Below are 20,689 nucleotides of genomic sequence, written 5' to 3'. Positions count from 1 at the left end.
CCCCCCACGCCCTTCCCGTCCCTGCCCTCTCATCCTGCCCCTCCCCTCCGGTCCCCCCGCCCTTCCTGGCCGTCCCGATCCCGATCCCGGTGCCGATCCCGGTCCGTTCCCGGTCCCGCCTGTACCCGTGGCCTCGAGGTTCCCCCGGCCCCACCGGCGCCGCCGCCGCCACCGCGCCCCGCCCCCCCGCGGTGGCCGCCGGTCCCCCCGCCCCCACCGGGACCGCCCCTCGTGTCACCACCCTCCGTGCTGCCCCCCGTGTTACCCCCGTGTCCCTCCCGTGTGTCTCCCGTGTCCCCCAGCCCAATGCCGTATCGGCTGTCCCCCCTTGGAGCGGAGACGGACACAGGCACAGACATGGACACGGCTGGGGTGGGGGACAGGGTGAGGGGGCGTGGGGACAAGGACAGGAGCTGAGGGAGACACGAGACAGGGACATGAGGACACCAGGACACATGTGGGCATACGGAGGTGACATGGAAAGAGCAATGGGCAAGGACACGGGACAAAAACTGTGGGACATGGGCGACACGGGGACAACATGGGAGAACACAGCACTGGGCTAGGGGGGAACACGGGACAGGGAGATAAGGACACAGGAGACATGAGGGGACACAGGACAGGGACATGGTGGCATGGGGGGATGCAAGGGGACACAGAAGGGACACAAGGGGACACGGGGGTTGAGTGTGACCAGGACCYGCTGTCCTGCCACATCCGTGTCCCCATGCCCCATGGCGGATCCCGGATGTCCCATGCCATTACCTTCTCCCTGGAAACAGGGAGATATCACCCTGATGTCACCATGTCCCCCACCAGCTGCCAGCTGGGCCCAATCAGTGTCTCCACAGCTGGTGGCACTTCTGGGGAGTTTCCATAAATCCTGGAGCCGCTTGGCAGGGCTAGAGCTCAGGGCCGGTGAGTGGTGCTGGGGTGGGTGATATTGGGGGTGTCCCTGTGGGATCACCTGGCCACAAGGACACTCTGGGAATTGTGACAATAGTCACTTGGATCCTGCTTTTTCCAGGACAACCAGGATCTGACATGGCCACAGTGACGTGGTGGGCGGTGGTCGGCAGGGTCATGGCAATCACGGTGCTGCGGGTGACAGTGGTCGGGGCAGCCACAGGGTGAGGAACTGGGAACGGAAACTGGGAATGGGGAGCGGGAGCTGGGATGGAGAATAGAAACTGGGAATGGGGAATAGGAACTGGGATTAGAAACTGGGAATGGGGGAGGAATGGGAACTGGGAATGGGTGTGGGAGCTGGTAAAAGAACTGGGAAATGGGGGAGCAAAATGGAGATTGGGGATTGGAACTGGGAATGGGGGCTGGGAGCTGGGATGGGTGCCAGAAGCCAGGATGGATCCTGGGATGGGTGCTTGCACGGAGGGGGAGCTGGGATGCGTGCCAGAGTGGGGCTGGATGTGGTGGGTGACGAGTGGGAGCTGGGATGGATCTGGGATGGATCTGGGATGAATGCTGGGTGCTGATGGATCCCAGATGGACACCAGATGGACCCCRGGTGGATCCTGGGTGGATCCAATGTCCCCACAGGCGCTGGTGCCAGCGGACGGTGCTGGTGACAGAGCAGGAGGAGGTGACGCCGCGGCGCGAGGCTGCGGTGCCTTGTCCCAGTTTGTACCAGTACAGCCTGGCTGGGTGGCGGCTGGACCGGGACCGCACACGGCGGGAACAWGGGAATTCCCCCGGGAACACTGGCACCGAGCCCCCCAGGGACGCTGGCAGTGACCCCACCCTCTGCTACATCTATCGGTGAGCCAAGGGGGATGTGGCACAGGATGACACTGGGTGACACTGGGTGATACTGGGATCCACCCACAGCCCCCCGGAGACACGGCCGGTGGTCCGGAACCGCACGGAGCATGGCTGCTGTCCTGGCTGGAGCGGCACCCGCTGCACGGAGGGTACGGRGGCACACGAGGAGGGGCAGACAGGGATGTCCCCACTGTGTCATTCCCACTGGGAGCTAGGGTGGGAGCTGGGATGGAAGCTGGGATGGGAGCTGGGGTTGGAGCTGGGGTGGCAGCCATTCCCACCACGTCATTCCCAATGTGAAATTCCCACTGTGCCATTCCCGCCGAGTGCCAGGAGTCAGGATGGGTGCTGGGCTGTGTGCCACCCCCTTTGGAGTCACCCACTGTCTCTGTCCCGCAGGCCCTAAGTCCCTGGGCCRCTGTTTTGGCACGTGGCAGTGCCAGGATGGCGCTGGTGGCCACAACAGCAGTGCCATGAGCCGCGCTGAGTGCTGCCGGCACCCCTGGGGACACAGCTGGCGCCTTGGGGACACCGGGGACGCCAGGAGTCCCTGCCTGCCCTGTACACACCTGCCCTTGGGTGGAGACGGGGGGTCCCTGCACCACCGTAGCCCCCCAGCCACTTGCCAGGCCTGGGCTGGGACGCGCTTCCGCACCTTCGACGGGCGGCACTTTGGCTTCGCYGGGACCTGCCGGTACAGCCTGGCCACGGCCACCGATGGCACCTGGGACATCACCATCGGCCTTGGACATCCCCCGGTACYGGCAACAGGAGGGAGGGCACAGGGGGTCACTCAAGGTCACCTCTGGTGTGGAATGGGGCTGGGATGGACGTCAGGAACGGGGAGGGGTGATGGCACCTGGGATGTCACCATCAGTCCTGGCCACCGGACACTGGGAGGGGTGGATGGAATGGGTCACTCAGGGTCACTGGTCCTGTCCCCGGGGGTGGGATGWGGGCTGGGAACAGGAACAAGTACTGGGAGCTGTGATGAGAGCCAGGACGGATGGGAACAGGGATAGGGCTTGGGATGGGTGCTGGCACACCCATGAGTCCTGTCCCCATCTTTGGTGGCTGTGACATACCTGAGTGTCCTGGTGCCACCCCCGGTGACCCGGCACTGTCACAGGTGCTGCACATGACCTTTGGGACGGACACGGTGGTGGCCCAGGGACGGAATGTGTCGGTGAATGGGGAGGCAGTGCCAGAGGGACGTCCCTACCTGCATAAAGGTGAGGCCCCCCAGGTCACCAAGCTGGGGCAGGGTGGGGACAAGCTCYGGTGACACCAGAAGGCATCAGGATATGGTGAAGGATCAGCTGTGGTGGCAGAGCTGCCAGCGGGATCCCTGTCCCCATCCTGTCCTCATCCATCCCCATCCCCTCATGCAGGGCTCGSTGTCACCTGGCCAGGTGACTGGGTGGCCGTGGCCAGCAGCCTGGGCGTGCGGGTGGCCTGGGACGGGCACCTGGCAGTGACAGTGACAGCAGAGCCTGAGCTGCGTGGTGGCACCTGGGGGCTCTGTGGCACCTACACCGACGACCCTGCAGGTGAGTGCCACCTGTCTGGTGCCACCCCCATCCCACCTGGGGGGCCGGGGGGACACCCCACATGCCCTCCCTCCCTGTGCCCCCAGATGACTTCATGCGCCCTGATGGGGACATCGCCGTCTTCGCTGCTGCCTTTGGCAATGCCTGGAAGGTGCCAGAGGCTGGCATGGAGGTACCTGAAGGGTGGGGTGACCCCCTTGCCCGTTTGGGGGTTCCCGAGGGTCGCCCCCTCGCTGAGGGACCCCTGGCTCAGCCCCCGTGCAGGGACGTGCTGGAGGGTGGCACCAGGTGTGGGCCAGGTGAGGTAGCACCGGCAGTGGCCACGTGCGGGTGGCTGCTGGCCCAGCCCTTCCAACAGTGCCACGGAGAGGTCAGCGTCACCAGGGGACCGGGGGGGTTGGGGTTTTCCGGGGGATCCTTAAGGGTCCTGGGGAGGTCCTAGGGGGTCACAAGGACATCCGGGGGGTCCTGGGGGTCCTGAAGGGTTCTGGAATGTCCCAAGGTTCTGGGGTCCTGAGGGTCCCAGGGGATTCTGGGAGGTCCTGGAAGGTCCAGGAAATTCTAGGAACTTCTTGGGCATCTGGAGGGAGGTGCTGGGGAGTCCTGAGAGTCGTGGGTGTTCTGAGGGGTCTTGGAGGGTCCTCACTGCCACCCCCACCCCTTCCAGGTGGACCCTGCTGGGTTCTATGCAGCGTGTCTGGCACTGCTGTGTGGGGACGGGGACCCCGTGTCACCCCCCGCTCCCCTGTCACCCCTCTCTCCCTTGTCACCCCCCGGTCCCCCGCCCCCCGCCGCCTGCGACACCTTTGCCGCCTACGCCCGAGAGTGCTCCCGCCGCCAGATCGATGTCCCTTGGCGACATCCCAGCTTCTGCGGTAGGAATTGAAGGGTGTCCCCCCCGMACCGTTCCCTCGGTGCCGCCGGTGCCACCGCCGTGTCGTCGTCATCATCCCGTCCCCCCCGCCCCCTCCACCCGCGCAGAGCGCCACTGCGACGCGGGGCAGCGCTTCTCCGACTGCGTGTCCCTGTGCCCGGTCACCTGTGTCACCGCGAGCAGCGCCGAGCACGGGACGTGCCACCGCCACTGCCACAGCGGCTGCGAGTGCGGCCCGGGTATGGCCCGGGACGGGGAGAGCTGTATCCCCACCGCTGCCTGCCCCTGCCACCACCGGCGACAGCGCTACGAGCCCGGCCAGAGCATCCGCCAGCGCTGCAACCGCTGGTGGGTGGCACCGCGGTGACAGCAGTGGCACCGGGCTGGCACCCACTGAGGGGGGAACCCGCTGATGGGCAGACTCAGGGTCCCCTGTGGCGTGTTCCCCCCATCCTGGGGTCCCTGTGGCATGTCCCCCTTCGTCCCAAGTTCTCTCTGATATGGCCCCCACTATCCCAGTGTCCCCTGTGGCGTCTCCCGCTACCCCGGGGTCCCCTGCAGTGTCCCTCCTCCACCCCAGTGGCCCCCCGGAGGTCCCCCCCGGTGACTGGTGTACCCGGTGTCCCCAGCACGTGCGAGGGTGGGCGCTGGCGCTGTGACCAGCAGCGGTGCCCGGCCGAGTGCGCGGTGCTGGGGGGACGTCACTTCGTCACCTTCGACCGCCGCCGCTTCTCCCTCCCGGCGACCTGTGCCCACACCCTGGTGGAGGTGAGGGGACGCGGAGGACATCGAGGGGGCGTGGAGGTGGCCGCAGTGGTGATGGGGCAGTGCTCTGGTAGCAGCCATGATGTTGCGTTGGTGATGGAGTGCTGGACGCAGTGGTGGCCACGGTGGCAGCGCTCTGTCTGGGGAGTGTCACCGTGTCTTTGCCCCCCAGGATTTTGTGGGGGGGCGGCTGCTGATCACGGCCGAGCAYGAGCCCTGTGACAGCCACCGGCCCCTCGGCTGTGCCCGCACCCTCACTGTCACCACCAGCCGCACCACAGCCCGGCTCCACGGCACAGGTGACGCACCTGGACAGGACTGGGACCGGATCCAGGACAGGGAATGGGACTGGGATCATCCTTGTACCCTGGTGGGGTTGTGGCGGCCGTCCCAGTGCCTGTCCCCAATGTCCCTGTGGATCTCATCCCAGTGCCCATCCCCCGTGTCCCCACAGTGGTGGGGGACATCCCAGTGTCTGTTCCGAAGTCCCCGTGTCAGTGGGAGCCATTCCAGTGCCTGTCCCCGATGTTCCCACGGCGACGGGTCCCACCCCGGTGGCCACCCCATGGTGCCGCTGCTGTCCCCCTCAGGGGAGGTGACAGTGGCCGGACGGGAGGTGACGCTGCCCTTCTCCGGTGCCGAGCTGAGCATCCGCCGCGCGTCCTCGGCATTCCTGCACCTGCAGGTGCCCGACGCCCACCTGCTCTGGGGCCTGAGGACCCCCGACACCTTCGTCACCCTCCAGCCCGCCATGGCCGGAACGGTGAGTGGGACCACCGGGATCCGCGGGGTGCTCCAGCGGGATGGGAATCCAGTGGGATGAGGGTCCCCTGGGCTCCGCCCTGCTCCGGGCAGGTGCGGGGGCTCTGCGGGACTTTCAACGGGGACCAGCGGGACGAGTTCACGACGCCGGAGGGAGACGTGGAGCCGGGAGTCGCCGCCTTCGCCAACGCCTTCCGGGCGGCCGGAGCCTGCCCGGCGCTGGGCCCCAGCATTCCCGATCCCTGCGACGGCTTCCCCGGGAGCCGGGAGCGCGCCGAGGCCGCCTGCGCCGTGCTCATGGCGCCGGCCTTCCAGGTGAGGGGCCCGGCACGGGGGTAAGCGCGAACAGGTGACATCGCTGTGACAATGTCCCCTCCGGCACAGCCGTGTCACCTCGTGGTGGATCCGGAGCCGTTTCTGGAGCTGTGCCGATGGGATGTGTGTTCCTGCCGGGAGCAGGAGCAGGAGCGGTGCCTGTGCCCGGCACTGGGCGCCTACGGCCGGGAATGCGCCCGGGAGGGGATGGAGCTGGAGTGGAGGAACCGGAGCCTCTGCGGTGGAATGGGGATGGGGATGGGAATGGGAATGGGGATGGGAATGGGAATGGGGATGGGAATGGGAATGGGGATGGGAATGGGAATGGGGATGGGATGGAGAAAGGGATGGGGGTGGGGATGGGGATGGGATGGGGACGGGGACGGGGATGGGGATGGGACTGGGATTGGGATTGCAATTGGAATTTCAATTGGAATTGGCATGGAGTGGGATGGAGAAAGGAATGGGAGTAGGATTAGGCAGGATGGGGATGGGATTGGATTGGGATGGGATGAGGTGACATGTGTCCCCCCAGTGACCTCCCCATGTCCCCCCAGATGAGCCGTGTCCCGGGGGACAGCAGTACCGGGACTGTGGGGGTCCCTGTGGCCGTTCCTGCTCAGAGCCCCCCGGAGCCAGTGACTGTCCCCCTCCAGACACCCTCTGTGTCCCCGGCTGTCGCTGCCCSCCGGGACTCCTGCTGACCCAGGGGGGCCAGTGCGTGCCCCCTGCTGCCTGCCCTTGTCCCCGTGGCACCCGCCTGTACCCCCCYGGCGCTCGCATCCACCGTGGCTGCGAGGCCTGGTGGGTCCTGGGGAAATTTGGGGGTCACTGGAAGGTTTGGGGAGGCCGGGGAGGTCACCCACAGGGCGGGGGTCACCCAGGCAGAATGTGACAGTGACGGTGATACCTAATGAAAGCCCCTCCGGCCCGGTATGATGCCCCGTGGGACGGGGAGGCTTTCATCCCATGTCCCCCCGTGAGGACAGTGACAGGGCCCTGGTACCCCCAATTAGAGCGGGGCAACCCTGGTTAGGGATCTCAGTGGGATGGGGGTTCCTGGGGGATGGGGGTGCAGAGACCACAGGGAGGGGGTCTGGTGGGATTTGGGTGCTGGAACATGAGGATGGGGTTGTGAGGACCCCGTTGTTGGCGTGGGATTTGGGGGGATGAAGGGAGGGCATGTGAGGTCGATGGGTTGGGGTGCTGGAGTATGGGGACAGGGATGGTGGCATGGGGGTCTCAGCAGAATGTGGGGGCCTGGGGCTTGGGGGACCCCGATGAGGGGGGCTTGGAGGGTTGGAGGGTGCTGGAGATGGAGGTGGGGCCCCAGTGGGGGGGCTCGGTGGAATTGGGGCTCTGGGAATGGGGGTGCAGGGACCCTGCATGGGGAGCTCAGCCGGACGGGGTCCCTCACCGCCTCCCCGGCAGTGTGTGCACAGCGGGGTCGTGGCGCTGCGTCCCCGCCCCGTGTCCCCCGGCTCCGCGCTGTCCCCCGGGGCTGCTGCACGCACCGGGGTCCTGCCTGCGCCGCTGCGACCCCGCCGAGCCCTCCGGCACCTGCGGCGGCTCCGCCGACGGCTGCGTGTGTCCCCCCGGGACCCTCTTCCTGGTGGGTGACACTTCGGGGCGGGGGAGGTGGGGATGTGAGACTCCCCCCTCATCCCCCTCACTGCGGTCTGGTCGCAGGACGGGCGCTGTGTGTCACCGGAAGAATGTCCCTGTCACCATGGCGGGCAGCTGTACCCKCCCAACGCCACCATCGCCCGCGACTGCAACACCTGGTGGGGCCCTCGGACACCCCCAGGATCCCCCGCACCCCTGCAAGCCCCTCAGACCCTTGCCAGACCCTCGCGGACACCCTCAGCCCCCTATCAGTCCCCGCGGTGGCACAGAGCCTGTCCCCGCAGCGTGTGCCGGCGACAGCGATGGCACTGCGGGCGTGAGGAGTGCGCGGGGACCTGCGTGGCCACGGGGGACCCCCACTACATCACCTTCGATGGCCGCGCCTTCACCTTCGCCGGGGACTGCGAGTACCTGCTGGCGCGCGAGGCCACCGGGCTCTTTGCTGTCACCGCCGAGAATGTCCCCTGTGGTGCCACCGGCGTCACCTGCACCAAGTCCGTGGTTGTGGCCATGGGGAACACCGTGGTGCACATGCTGCGGGGTGAGGGGGGACATAGGGGGAGGCAGGGGACGCGAAGGACACGGGTACCTGTGGGGGTCACCCGCAGTGACATCCGGACTCAGTTGCAGCAGGGTGGGGGCTGCCGGGGATGGGGACACGGGAGACAACACGGGGTGTCATGGAGGGCCATGGGGCGACACGGAGGGAGACGGGGAAGTGGTAGGGTGACTCACAGTGACATCCCACAGCAGGGTGGGGTATATGCGGGGAGCGTGGGGGGACACGGTGGATATGGGCGGACACGCGAGGATGTGGGGGGCCACGGGCGACACATGAAAGTGACCCTCGGTGCCGCGCCGGCAGGGCGGGAGGTGACAGTGAACGGGGTGGCCGTGCGACCCCCCAAGGTGTTCGGAGGGTCGGGGCTGGCCCTGCAGCGTGCGGGGCTCTTCCTGCTGCTCCTCACGCGCCTGGGGGTGGCCGTGCTGTGGGACGGAGGTGAGACCCCGGGGGGACACGGGGGGTTCTGGGGGTGGCCGTGCTGTGGGACGGAGGTGAGACCCCGGGGGGACACGGGGGGTTCTGGGGGTGGCCGTGCTGTGGGACGGAGGTGAGACCCCGGGGGGACACGGGGGGTTCTGGGGGTGGCCGTGCTGTGGGACGGAGGTGAGACCCCGGGGGGACACGGGGGGTTCTGGGGGTGGCYGTGCTGTGGGACGGAGGTGAGACTGTGGGGGAGGTACGGGTGGGAGGCTCTTGGGGCGTCCTTGGTGCCGGTGGAGCCATGGCGGTGTCACTATGGGGAGTCCACCGTGTCACCACGGGGGAGCCACCATGCAGGGTCCTTGGSGTCACATAGGGTCCGCAGTGCTGGTGGCACCACGGAAGGGTGACCGGGGGGAGTGCCATCGGTCCTGGGGTGGGTGGGTCCCTGGTGCCATGGTGCCACCCTCGGTGCCTGCAGGGACCCGCGTGTACGTGCGCGTGTCCCCGCGGCTGCGCGGCCGCCTGGCCGGGCTCTGTGGAAACTTCGACGGCGACGCCGAGAACGATTTCGGGAGCCGGGACGGGGCCCTCGAGGCCACCCCCGAGATCTTCGGGGACTCCTGGCGCCTCAGCCCCCTCTGCCCCGARGCCGACGGACACCGCCCACACCCCTGTGACGTACGGGGACGGGGGGACATGGGGGACCTGAGGGACATGGAGGGATGGACGGGTGACATGGCAAGACAGAGGGACTGGCGGGGTACACGGCGGGATACGGGGAGACACGGAGGGGCTGGCGAGGGGAGACAGGGTATAGATAGGGTGACACGGGAGCTGGTAAGGAGGGCTGGCAGAGGGACAATGGAGGATACAAGGGTTGGCGGGGAGACATTAGAATACCCCAAAGAACATGGGGGCTGGATGGGGAGACACGGGAGGCAGTGGGGGCCGGATGGGGACACAGCGGTGCCTATGGAGTGTCCCCTCCCAGGACGCTTAGCCTAAGCTGCACCGACCTTACAGGGGGCAGTTGGGGACTGGTGAGGGACTGAGGCTCAATGGAGGGACACAGGAGGACACGGCAATCTGAGAGGGGGCACAGAGGTAGCGGAGCTCTCGCATGGGGCACGGAGTCTGACGGGGTGTCCCCCCACAGGAYAGCCCCCAGCGCTCAGCCTGGGCGCGGGGGCGCTGCGGGGTCCTGCGGCACCAGCTCTTCGCCCCCTGCCACGACCTGGTACCCCCGCAGCGATTCTACGAGTGGTGCCTGTTCGACGCCTGCGGGTGAGTTTGGGGGGCTGGGGGGTCCCCAAGCCCCAAGATGGGTCCCGGGCCCTGTCCCACGGCGCGTGCCCCAGGTGTGACAGCGGCGGTGACTGCGAGTGCCTGTGCACGGCCCTCGCCGCCTACGCCGAGGAGTGCGGCCGGCGGGGGAGACCACTGCGCTGGCGGAGCCAGGGGCTGTGCCGTGAGTCCGGGGGACCGGGGGGTGCGAGGGGCTGGGGCGTTCTCATCCTGCCGGGGGCTGTGCCGTGAGTCTAGGGAATACCGGGACTCCGGGGGGTCCGGGGGGACCGGGAGATACCGGGGGGGTCCAGGGGGCTGGGGGACATGGGAGGTCTCATCCTGCTCCTGTACAGGCGGAGCCGGGGACTGTGCCGTGAGTCTGGGGGGGAGGGGGTCCCGGAGGGGGCACAGGAGGGCCTGGGGGGAGCCCGGGGACATAGAGAAGTCCGGAGTGAGCCCCCCCATGGGATGTGCCAGGGCTGGGAGCCGGGCAATGGGTCTGGGGGTGCAGGAGCCCCCCATGAGGTAATGGAGCGGGAGGAGGGGTCCGACCTGTGCCCCCCATGGGGCTGTGGGACTGAGGCGGGGGCAAGAGCCCCCCGTGGGGTTGGGGGGTGCCAGGCTGTGGGGTGGGGGATTCCAGCACCCCCGAACCCCCTCCAATCTCTGCAGCTCTCCAGTGCGAGGGGGGGCAGGAGTACAGCCCCTGTGGCCCCCCCTGCCCCCCCACCTGCCGCGACCTCGGCCGGGACCCCTCCGAGCTCTGCGGGGCCCTGGGATGTCTCGAGGGCTGTTTCTGCCCCTCCGGGCGGGTTCTGCACGGTGAGAGGGGGCTGGGAGGGGGGTCTGGGGGCCGGAAGAGGAGTGGGAGGTGGCTGGGGAGGGGAGGGAGCTGGAGGGGGGACTGGGGAAGGATGGGGGAGACTGGGGGGCCGGGGGGGTCACGGTGCCACCCCTGCGCCCCCTCTGCAGACGGACTGTGCGTGGATCCCCCCGCCTGTCCCTGCTTCTGGGACGGCTTCGCCTTCCCGGCCGGGGCCACCGTGACCCAGGGCTGCAGCAACTGGTGAGGCGCTGGGATCCCGGTGTGATCTGTACTGCGGTACTGGGACACCAGGATGTGACAGACTGGCTTTCTGGGACAGTCGGACACCGGGACACTGGAACACTTGGGAGACCAGGACATGGGGACATGGGGAGAGAGACACTGGGATATTGGGCTACTGGGATACCAGGGCACAGGGACACTGGGATATGGGAGTACTGGGACACTTGGACCCCCAGACACCGGGACACCAGAATCGCAGGACACTGGGATACCGGGACACTGTGACACTGGGGTAGCAGAATACCGGAACACCGGGGCGTGGAGACGCTGGGATATTGGGCCCCTTGGACCCTTGCAAGTCTCATCTGTCTCCCCCTTCCCAGCACCTGCCTCGAGGGGCGCTGGCAATGCCCCCCAACCCCGTCCCCGTGTCCCGCCGCTCCCGGCTGTGCCCCATGGGAATTCCGGTGCCGGGGCGGGGGTCTCTGCGTGCCGGGGGCTTGGCTCTGCGACAACGAGGACGACTGCGGGGACGGCTCAGACGAGCTGTGCGACCCTCCCTGCGCCCCCCATCAGCCCCGCTGCCCCGGCGGGCGCTGTCTGCCCTGGGGGGCCCGATGCGACGGTGTCACCCACTGCGCCGACGGCTGGGACGAGGCGGGATGTCCCCCCCACCCCTGCGCCCCCCCCGAGTTCGCCTGTGCCGGGGGTCGCTGCCTCCCCCCCGCCCGGGTCTGCGACGGGCGGCTCGATTGTCCCCCCGGGGACGACTCGGACGAGGCGGGTGAGCGACCACGGGGGGCTCGGGTGGGGTCCTGGGGATGGASGGGGAGACTGCTAGGAGTTTTGGGGTCCTTGGGGTCCCTGAGCCCCCTAACCCTGGGGGTCTGTGCTCCATAGTGAGGGTTTCTAAGCCCCCCCAGCCCTGGGGGGTCTGTGCCCCACAGCAGCGTCTGGAGGTTCCGGGGGTGGGAGCTGCTTGGGAGAAGTGTCTGTGCCCCCCGGGGTGCCAGTGCCCCTCGTCGGGGTGTCCGCGCTCCACTTGGGGGTCCCGTCCCCGCAGGCTGCGCCCCCCGGTGCGGGCCAGGGCAGTTCAGGTGCGCGGGGGGCCGGTGTGTCCCGTACCCCTATCGCTGCGATGGCCGCGACGACTGCGGGGACGGGAGCGACGAGCGCGGCTGCGCCTGCCCCGAGGGCCACCTGCCGTGTCCCGGAGGGGGCTGCCAGCCCCCCGCCGCGCTCTGCGACGGCCGCCGCCACTGCGCCGACGGCTCCGACGAGGCCAATTGCCCCGGTGAGGGGCGCGGGGGGGACAACTGCTCTGGCAACCCCGCCTGAGAACCCCGACCCCTCTGCCCTGGGACCACCCAACAGGGGAGCCTCGCCTGGGACTCTCCACCTTGGGACCCTCCACCCTGGGACCCTCCACTCTGGGACCCCCCTTTGGGGACCCATCCGCCCCGACAGCCTCCCGACCCAGAGACTCCTCCCACCTGGGGATCCCCTACCCGGGATCTCCCCCTTTGGGGACTCCCCACCCTGTAACCTTCCCACCCAGGGCACCCCCTGGGTCCACCTACGTCCCTAGGACCACCCCCCTTGGGGCACCCCCGACCCCGGCACCCCCACACCTGGGACCCCTCCTTTGGACACCTTTTCCCCATGGCGGCTCTGTCACTGTTGTTCCTGTGTCCCCAGTGCGGGCCACTTGTGCCCCCGGGACCGTCCCCTGTCCCGATGGCTCCTGCGTGGCGGAGGTCGCTGTGTGCGACGGCGCTCGCGACTGTCGCGATGGCTGGGACGAGAGTCCGGCAGGCTGCGCAGTGGCGCTGCCCCCCGCGCCGCTGTCACCTGTCACCGCTGTTACTTCTGTCACCGCCACTGTCACCGCTGTCACCGGCATTGTCGCCAACGCTGTCACCGCCGACACTGCCATCGCGATCGCCAGTGCCAACGCCAGCGGCACCGCCATCACCACTGTCGCCAACACTGTCACCGTCAGTGACACTGACGCTATCGCCCACACTGTCACCGACACTGCTACTGTCACCGCCGCTGTCGCCAACACTATCAGCGTCACTGACACTGTCCCAGCCACTGCCAGCGTCTCTGCAGGTGAGGTGGGGTCGRTGAGACCTGGGTATGGCCGGGGACCCCGGGGCGATGGGGACCCTGGGTCAGGTGGGCTCCAGGGCACGGGTGAGTCCCCCCGTGGGCTGGGTGGGCTCCATGGGGTGGGCGGGTTCTGTGCRTGAGGCGGCTCCATGGGATTTGAGGAGTCGCAGTGGGACAGGCGGGATCACGGACAGGCGGACCCCATAAATTGGGTCAGTCTGTGCTGGGGGGGCTCCGTGGGTCGGGAGGGCTCCGCAGAGCCGGGGGCCCCTGGGGCTGGCGGTGCCCGCAGGTGCCGCAGTTCCGGGGCTGCGCTGTGCCCCGGTCACGGCGGGGGAGTTGGGGGGCTCCGTGGGTGGGTGGCCCCAGCGGCGATGTCCCCTAACCCCGCCATTCCCCCGCAGCGCCCTGTCCTCCCCKCTCCCTGCGCTGTGACAGCGGCGGGTGCGTCCCGCGGGGATGGCGCTGCGATGGTGACAGCGACTGTCCTGACGGCAGCGACGAGGGGGGCTGCGACCCCCCTTGCGCCCCCGGCCACTTGCCCTGCGACCCCCCCTGCGACCCCGGACATCACCCCTGCGTCCCCGCCTGCGTCCCCCCCCGCCACCTCTGCGACGGCGTCCCCCACTGTCGCGACAGCGCTGATGAGAGACCGCAGCTGTGCGGTGAGACCCCGGGATCCATCTCCGGGGACATCTGAAGCGGGGAGGTCTGGGAGTCCCCCCGTGTCGCCTCTTGGGGACCCGAGGGATGAGGAGGGTAATCTCCGGGGTGCTTTGGGGAGGGGATGGGGAACTTAGCAGTGAGGGGACCCCACCAGAGGGGCCTTGGCAGCGGACACTCCCCCCATCACATCCTCCCCCCGTACCCCAAGGACCCCTAAGAGGTCCCTGGGGAACCCTCTGAGTCTGCCCTGTCCCTTGAGGATCCCTCAGAGTTCCCCTSCCCCGTCTAGRGCCCCCCGGCCCCGGGAGCAGCCCGGGGGATCCCTGCGCCGAGTTCGCCTGCGGGGATGGGGAATGTGTCACCTTCCAGCAGGTAACGGGGGGCCAAGGGGGGCCCCCACTCGCCTGGGTCACCGCGGGGTCCCGGCGTGCTCCCGACCCCCTCCCGGTGCCGCCGTGCAGTCTCCGCAGCGTCCCCGATCCCTCCTGTTGTCACCCGCGTGTCCCGGCGTCCCCCCGACCCCTTTCCAGTGCCACTCAGGTGTCCCCTGCGCCTTCCCGGTGTCACCCCGATGTTCCCTCGATCATTCCCACGATGTCCCCGACTCCCTCCCGGTGCCACCCCCGGTATCCCCTGGTCCCTCCCGATTCCCCCTGGACTCCCCCCCGGTTTCCCTGATTCCCCTAACCCCTCCCAATGTCATCCCAGTGTCCCGGCGTCCCACGACCCCTTTCAGTGCCATTGTGGTGTCGCCCCGCTCCCTCCCGGCATTATGCCTGTGTCCCCAACTTCTGCGATGTCCCCCGCCGTGTCCCACCCTCTACACCCGCTCCGCCCCCTCTTGTCCCCGACCGCCGCGGTGTCCCCGCAGGTGTGTGACGGGGTGCGGGACTGCAGCTCGGGTGGGGACGAACGGGGGTGCGGCCTCTGGGGGCTCTGGGGGCCCTGGGGGTCCTGCAGCCGCCCCTGCGGGCCCGGGAGGCAGCGCCGCGCTCGGGGGTGTCACCAGCGTCACCCYGGGTTGCTGCGAGGGTGCCGGGGGCCGCGCGAGCAGGAGAGACCCTGCTTCCACCGGGCCTGCCCGGGTGAGCGTGGGGGAGACCCCGGGGTTTGGCGAGGGGAGTTTGGGATGCCGGGGCGGGTTTGGGGTCCTGGGGACAGCGCGAGTGGGAGCGACCCTGATACCACCACGTCTGCCCAGGCAAAAAAGAGGGGGCTTGGGCGGGATCCCGGGACTTGAGGGTGTCAGGGGGGTTGGACGTCACTTGGGGTACCTGGGGTGTTTGAGGGTCCCCATGGTCCAGGCTGCTCGGGGGGGTTCAGGGATCCTACAGTCCGAGGGGTTTGGGGGTTCTGMGGCCCCCCCGTAACTCGCTCCCCCCGCAGTGGACGGTGCGTGGGGCCCGTGGGGGCCCTGGTCCGACTGCCCCGGGGGCTGCGGGGGGGTCCGTCTGCGCAGGAGGGAGTGCCGGCCCCCCCAAAACGGCGGCCGAGCCTGCGAGGAGCTGCCCCGAGGAACCCCCGGAGCCCTGGAGATGGGTGAGTGCGGAGGGGGGCAGGCGAGGGGCTCGGAGGAGGGTCTGGGGTGGGGGTCCAATGGCATAAGGGAAGGCCATGGGGTGGAGGGCTCCCAGCGGGACTCTGGGGGCAGGGGGCCCAGTGGGGTGGGGATTCCCGGGGGAATAGGTGGGTTCCGTGGGGCAGATGAGCTCCACCGACTGGCGAGGCTCTGTGGGTGGGGGGCTCTTCCCAGGGCGAGGGGGCTTTGTGGGACAGGTGGGATGGGTGGGCTCCACAGAGTGAGGGGTTCTGGGGGGAAGAGGGGCTAATGGGGCAGGTGGTCTCTGTGTCTGACCCCTGCCCCCAGACCCTTGTGCCCAGGGGGGATGCCCCGACGCCTTGGAGTGCGCTGGTGGACTGCGCCCCCTCCCCTGCGCCCCCTGCCCCGCCTCCTGCGCCGACCTGGCCGCCGCCATCACCTGCCCGCGGCCCCCGCCCTGCCGCCCAGGTGAGGGGGACCTGGGGGACCGGGGGGAGCCCCCCAATGTGAGTGGCACCCTCTGACCCCCCTCCCCACCAGGGTGCTGGTGCCCGGCGGGGCAGGTGCTGGACGCCCCCGAGCCCGGCGCAGGGTCCCCGGGGTGCGTGCGGCCGCGGGAGTGCCCGTGCCAGGCCGGGGGGCGCAGGTATCCCCCGGGCGCCCCGGTGCCTCTCGGTTGTCGCCTCTGCACCTGCCTCGAGGGGCACCTGCGACACTGCCGCCCCCACCCCGGCTGCTCAGGTGGGTCCCGGCGCGGGGCGATGTGCGAGGGCACTCCTGGTACCGGTGGGGACCTGCGGTACCCGCGCGTCACCGCGGCGATGCCAATGGTACCCCCAGCTGTCGCCGCGGCCGTGCCCGGGGGTCCCCCGGTGCCCGGGTATCCCCGCCCCGGTGCCGGCGGGCCCCGGGTGACCCGGTGCCCCCCACAGTGGACTGCGGGTGGTCGTCGTGGTCGCCGTGGGGCGCGTGCACGGGTGCCTGCGGGGCCCCCGGCGTGCAGTGGTCTTTCCGCAGCCCCTCGAACCCGGCCCGGCGAGGCGGAGGAAGGCACTGCCGCGGCATCTACCGCAAGGCCCGACGGTCAGCGGGGCCCGGGRGTGGCGGGGGAACTGGGAGGTTCCCCCCGTGTGTGACCGCCCCTCTCCGCAGATGCCACACGGCGCCGTGCCCGCGGTGCCAGGAGCGGGGCCGGTGGCGCGTCCCCGGCGAGCGCTGGCGCGGGGGCCCCTGCCAGGTGTGCCAGTGCCTGCCAGGGGGAGCTGTCCGGTGTGTCCCCTACTGTCCCCTCCACGACACCGGCTGTCCCCAGGTGAGTGGGAGTCGCGGGGGGGGCGGGAAGAGCCGCAGGTGACGGTGACGCTGCCGGTGTCTCCAGGGCCAGGTGCTACGGGAAGGTGACGGAGGGTCCTGCTGCACCTGCGGCCCCGCGGGTGAGTGAAGGGTTCCGAGGTGTCCCGGGAAGGGGGAGGTGACCCTCAACCCCTCGGCGCTGTGCTGTGACCACCACCGCTGCAGGTGACAACGCCACGGCCACCCCACCCGGGATGATGACAGCTCTGACTCCCGCAATGCCGGCCGAGGCCCCCGGCAGCTCCCGGTACGGGAGGGGCAAGGGCGGGCACCGGGATTTGGGGGTCCCCAAAGCCRGGGGACACTGGGGGCCTCCCCCTCTTATCTTCCTCTCCCGCTCTGCCCACTCCAGCCCCACGGCTGGGCCCGAGGAGCCGCCCCGCCCCCCGCCGCCAGGGTGGCCCGAAAGTGCCGAGACTTCCCTGGTATCCCCCAGCGCGGCCGAGGGCACCCCCGGAACTGCGACCCTGCCCGAAGACACCCCGAGTCTCCCCGGAGGCTCCGCGACGCCCCACGAGCCTCCCCAATTCAGTGCATTGCCCTCGCCCGCTCCCACTGCGGTGCTCGCCACCACCCCACCAGGTGGGGAGGAAAGACCMCCAAAAACCGTCCCGCCGGGATTGGGGAGTCCCGGTGGAAGGCGCGGATGAGTTCCTAAAACAGCCCCCCAGAAACGGGGGGTCCCTGGGGCAAACGGTACCCGCGGCGTGGCTGGGGGAGCTGGGCGGTTCGAAGCTGGGGATTGCAGGGGCGAGCCCCCAACACACGGGGGTCACCCTGCCCCCCCGTGTCCCTCAGGCTGCGTCCCCCCGCCTTGGGGGGGGTGGGGGTCCTGCAGCCGCTCCTGCGGGGTGGGGGTCGCTGTGCGGCGCCGGAGAGGGACCCTGCCCGAGGGGGGCTGCGCCGACCCCCCCGACATCGACACCCGCGTCTGCTTCCTGCGAGCCTGCCCAGGTACCCCCAAACCCCCGGGAGCCCCGGGGGGCTGCAACCCCAATAGGAGGGGAAGACTCCCATTATGGTTGGGACCCACAGCCGTCAGGGCTCGCCGTGGGGTGGGACTGGTCCCCATTCCCGGGGTGGACCCCCAAAACGGGCRAGACCTCCGAAATCTGGGACCCCCACAGTGGGTGGGAGCCCCCATCCCCAGGTTGGGGGGAATCCTCAGGGTTGAGGTGGTCTCGGGGGCTTAGGGTCCCCAGTGCGGGAGTCWCTGGGTTAGGGGTTGGCTCTGGGGCAGTGTGGGGGTGCTGACCCCTCTGACCGCCCCCGTGCCCGCCCAGTGGCGGGCGGGTGGGCGCCCTGGGAGTCCTGGAGCGCCTGTGATACCCCGTGCGGGGGCGGACAGCGGAACCGCCGCCGCAGCTGCAGTGACCCCCCGCCAAAAAACGGGGGGCGACCGTGCGAGGGGGGTGCCCTGCAAAGCCGGCCCTGCAACCTGCGGCCCTGCGGGAGCACCCCAGGTACGGGGCGGGGGTGGGGACATCCCCATCTCTGCTCTCCTACTGTCCCTAAGTCCCCACATTGCCCTCCCCAACCACCCCCTGATGCTCCCGACCCCTCCAAAATCCCCGTGCCCATCCAATCCCCCCCAGCTCCCCAAGTCCCCCGAATTCCCCTAAGTGCCCACACTCCTCCATCTCTGACCACGTCAATCACCTCCCCATCCCTTGCCCCCTACCCTGACCCCCAAATTTTCCCCGGCGCCCCAAATCTCCCCCGAGCCCTCTCCTTCCTTCCCACTGACCTCCCAGTGTCTCCCCCAGCCTGTCCCCCCCAGATGCTGCTGGTACCCCCGCGGGGATGCGAGGATTTGGGGGTCCCCCCTTGCCCCCCCAGCTGTGGTGACCTGAGTGGGAACAGCTCGTGCCCGGGGGACTGCGAGGAAGGTCGGGGAGACGCGGGGGGAGGGCTGGAGGAGAGGTTGAGGGACACGGGGAGTCTTGGGAGGGTCTCGGGGCGGGGGCGACGTAGGGAGGGTTATCGGGGGGTTTGGGGGGATTTGGGAACTTGGAAGGGCATGGAGGATGCTTGAGGGGGCTTAGGGAGAACTTGGGGAACTGGGAGAGAACTTAGAGAGGATTTGGGAACTTTGGGATGAGCAGGGAGCAATCCGAGTGAGTGGGAGGGAGGATTTAGGGGTCGTTGGCGGGTGTAGAGGGGACTGAAGGCCCCCTGAACCACCCCTCCCACCCCAGGCTGCCGGTGCCTGCCCGGGCTGGTCCTGCAGGGAAGCGACTGCATCGAGCCCAGGTACCCCAAAACCGCACTGTACCCCAAATCCCACCCCACCGTGAAACCTGCTCTGCCCAAAACCCACCTGTACCCCAAACCCTGGTGTTGGGGGTCCCCAGGAATGGAGGCCCCCTGAACATTGGGGGCTCCCCATGATTTGGGGCAACCCTCCATTTCCCTCCAGCACCTGTGGGAGCCCCGCGGGGATGTTGGGGGTCCCCGGGAAGTGGGGTCCCCCTGAATCTTGCGGGTGGTCACGCTGGACCCCCTGGACCCGCTGCGACTGCGGTACCAAGACCCGACAGCGTTTCAGGTATGGGGCTGCTCCACAGCGGAGGGCTCTGACCGATAATGGGGTGTCTGACCCATAGCGGTGGGCTCTGACCCATAGCGGGGGGCTCTGACCCATAGCTTGGGGCTCTAACCATAAGAGTGTCTGGCCCATAGTGTGGTCCTGCCGCATAACGGGGGGTCTCTGCCCCACGGCGATGGGGTCCTACCCCGCTTCCCGCTCCCCACAGGTCTCCCACCAACCCCGTGGCAGCGGCCGGCGGTGCCCCCTGCGCCGGGACCCCCCGAGARGTTCGGGGCTGTCCCGAGCTCTGCGGACCCGGTACGTGGCAGKAGCCCCCCGAGCGCCCCGGTCCCCGGGAACCCCGAGTGCCACCGCGGCCCCTCGAGTGCCCCATGTCCGTCTGTCCTCAGAGCCCAGGAGCACGGAGCCACCCGGGGCCACCGAGACCCCCGAGTCGCCGTGGGTCCCGGAGCCCAAGTGGGTCACAGAGTCGCCGTGGATCCCGGACTCGCCGGGGGTCCCGGGGTCGCCATGGGACACAGAGTCGCCTTGGGTCCCGGCGTCCCTGGAGCCGCCGTGGGTTCCAGAGCTCCCGGAGTCCCCGGAGTCCTCAGAGTCCCCAGACTCCGCTCGTGGCCGGTGGTCGCCGTGGGGCACAGAGCCCCCAGAGTCCCCGCGGGTCCCGGTGTTGCCGTGGAGCACAGAGTCCTCGGAGTCCCCCCGGTCCCCGAAGACCCCGGTCCTCGCCCGTGGCCGGTGGTTGCCGTGGGGGTCCTGGGGCAACTGCAGCGCCCCSTGCGGGGGTGGCGAGCGCCGGAGGCACCGGGGATGCGGCGCTCCCCCGTGCCCGGGGCCGGCCCTGCAGAGCCAGAGCTGCCACAGCCACGTGTGTCGCGGTGAGTACGACACGGGGACCCCGAGACAGGGACCGCGAGACAGGAGTCCCAACCCGGAGCCCCTCACCCAGAGATCTCACTCAGAGCCCCCTACTCACAGATGTGCCCTGTCCCACAGCGCTGTCCCATAGACGCCCCTAGAGCCCCCACAGCGCTGCCCCTCATCCCCACCCACAACCCCCCATGGGTGGACACTGAGCCGGGTGTCGTCGGGGGGCAGAGATCGGGTGCCCCAGGGGTGCCATGGGGGTATTTTGGGGGAGGGGGCGCAGAGGCCGGCTGCCCCCAGGTATTGAGCTTTTCCTTCGGGRTGGGGGGCAGAGGCCGGGTGCCCCCCCGGCCGGACGTTCCGTGAGTGCGGGGGAAGCTCTGGGTGCCCCCGGAGCTGCGCCCATCTTGGGGGGGCCGTGGGGTGCGCGGAGGGGTGCCAGGAGGGCTGTCACTGCCCCCCCGGGACCCTCCTGCACCGCCATACCTGCCTGCAGGTGAGACCCCTGGGCGACCCCCCGATGGRTGCTGCCCCCAGATCCTGGGGTGGGAATTATGGGCTGGGGTCCACAAATCCACGGGTGCCCATCAGAGGGGTTGGGGGTTC

General features: G+C 69.4%; 1 protein-coding gene across 1 annotated transcript in view; it reads left to right on the top strand.

Moving 5' to 3' along the window:
* Nucleotides 1-1,044: 1,044 nt before the first annotated feature.
* LOC130574633 (SCO-spondin-like) overlaps nt 1,045-20,689 on the top strand; it is a 27,044-nt gene continuing 7,399 nt past the window's right edge. The window contains 45 exon segments of the mRNA XM_057367968.1: nt 1,045-1,130; nt 1,558-1,776; nt 1,846-1,973; nt 2,179-2,537; nt 2,909-3,011; nt 3,171-3,628; nt 3,997-4,204; nt 4,311-4,551; nt 4,833-4,971; nt 5,141-5,267; nt 5,559-5,731; nt 5,824-6,045; nt 6,115-6,286; nt 6,603-6,849; nt 7,477-7,657; nt 7,735-7,829; nt 7,956-8,212; nt 8,537-8,671; nt 9,138-9,337; nt 9,816-9,943; nt 10,018-10,127; nt 10,619-10,768; nt 10,919-11,012; nt 11,378-11,778; nt 12,058-12,288; nt 12,693-13,109; nt 13,514-13,774; nt 14,065-14,420; nt 14,422-14,860; nt 15,162-15,314; nt 15,643-15,783; nt 15,856-16,056; nt 16,248-16,398; nt 16,468-16,627; nt 16,694-16,748; nt 16,834-16,915; nt 17,021-17,250; nt 17,467-17,622; nt 17,952-18,131; nt 18,435-18,557; nt 18,867-18,921; nt 19,088-19,216; nt 19,425-19,516; nt 19,609-20,094; nt 20,416-20,678. Coding sequence (XP_057223951.1) covers nt 1,045-1,130; nt 1,558-1,776; nt 1,846-1,973; nt 2,179-2,537; nt 2,909-3,011; nt 3,171-3,628; nt 3,997-4,204; nt 4,311-4,551; nt 4,833-4,971; nt 5,141-5,267; nt 5,559-5,731; nt 5,824-6,045; nt 6,115-6,286; nt 6,603-6,849; nt 7,477-7,657; nt 7,735-7,829; nt 7,956-8,212; nt 8,537-8,671; nt 9,138-9,337; nt 9,816-9,943; nt 10,018-10,127; nt 10,619-10,768; nt 10,919-11,012; nt 11,378-11,778; nt 12,058-12,288; nt 12,693-13,109; nt 13,514-13,774; nt 14,065-14,420; nt 14,422-14,860; nt 15,162-15,314; nt 15,643-15,783; nt 15,856-16,056; nt 16,248-16,398; nt 16,468-16,627; nt 16,694-16,748; nt 16,834-16,915; nt 17,021-17,250; nt 17,467-17,622; nt 17,952-18,131; nt 18,435-18,557; nt 18,867-18,921; nt 19,088-19,216; nt 19,425-19,516; nt 19,609-20,094; nt 20,416-20,678 — 8,994 coding nt within the window.

Source organism: Malurus melanocephalus, unplaced genomic scaffold, assembly GCF_030028575.1.
Source record: "Malurus melanocephalus ecotype Western Australia unplaced genomic scaffold, MMel_1.1 scaffold_86, whole genome shotgun sequence".
Classification (NCBI taxonomy): Eukaryota; Metazoa; Chordata; class Aves; order Passeriformes; family Maluridae; genus Malurus; species Malurus melanocephalus.
This window is presented reverse-complemented; position numbering and strand designations above follow the sequence as displayed.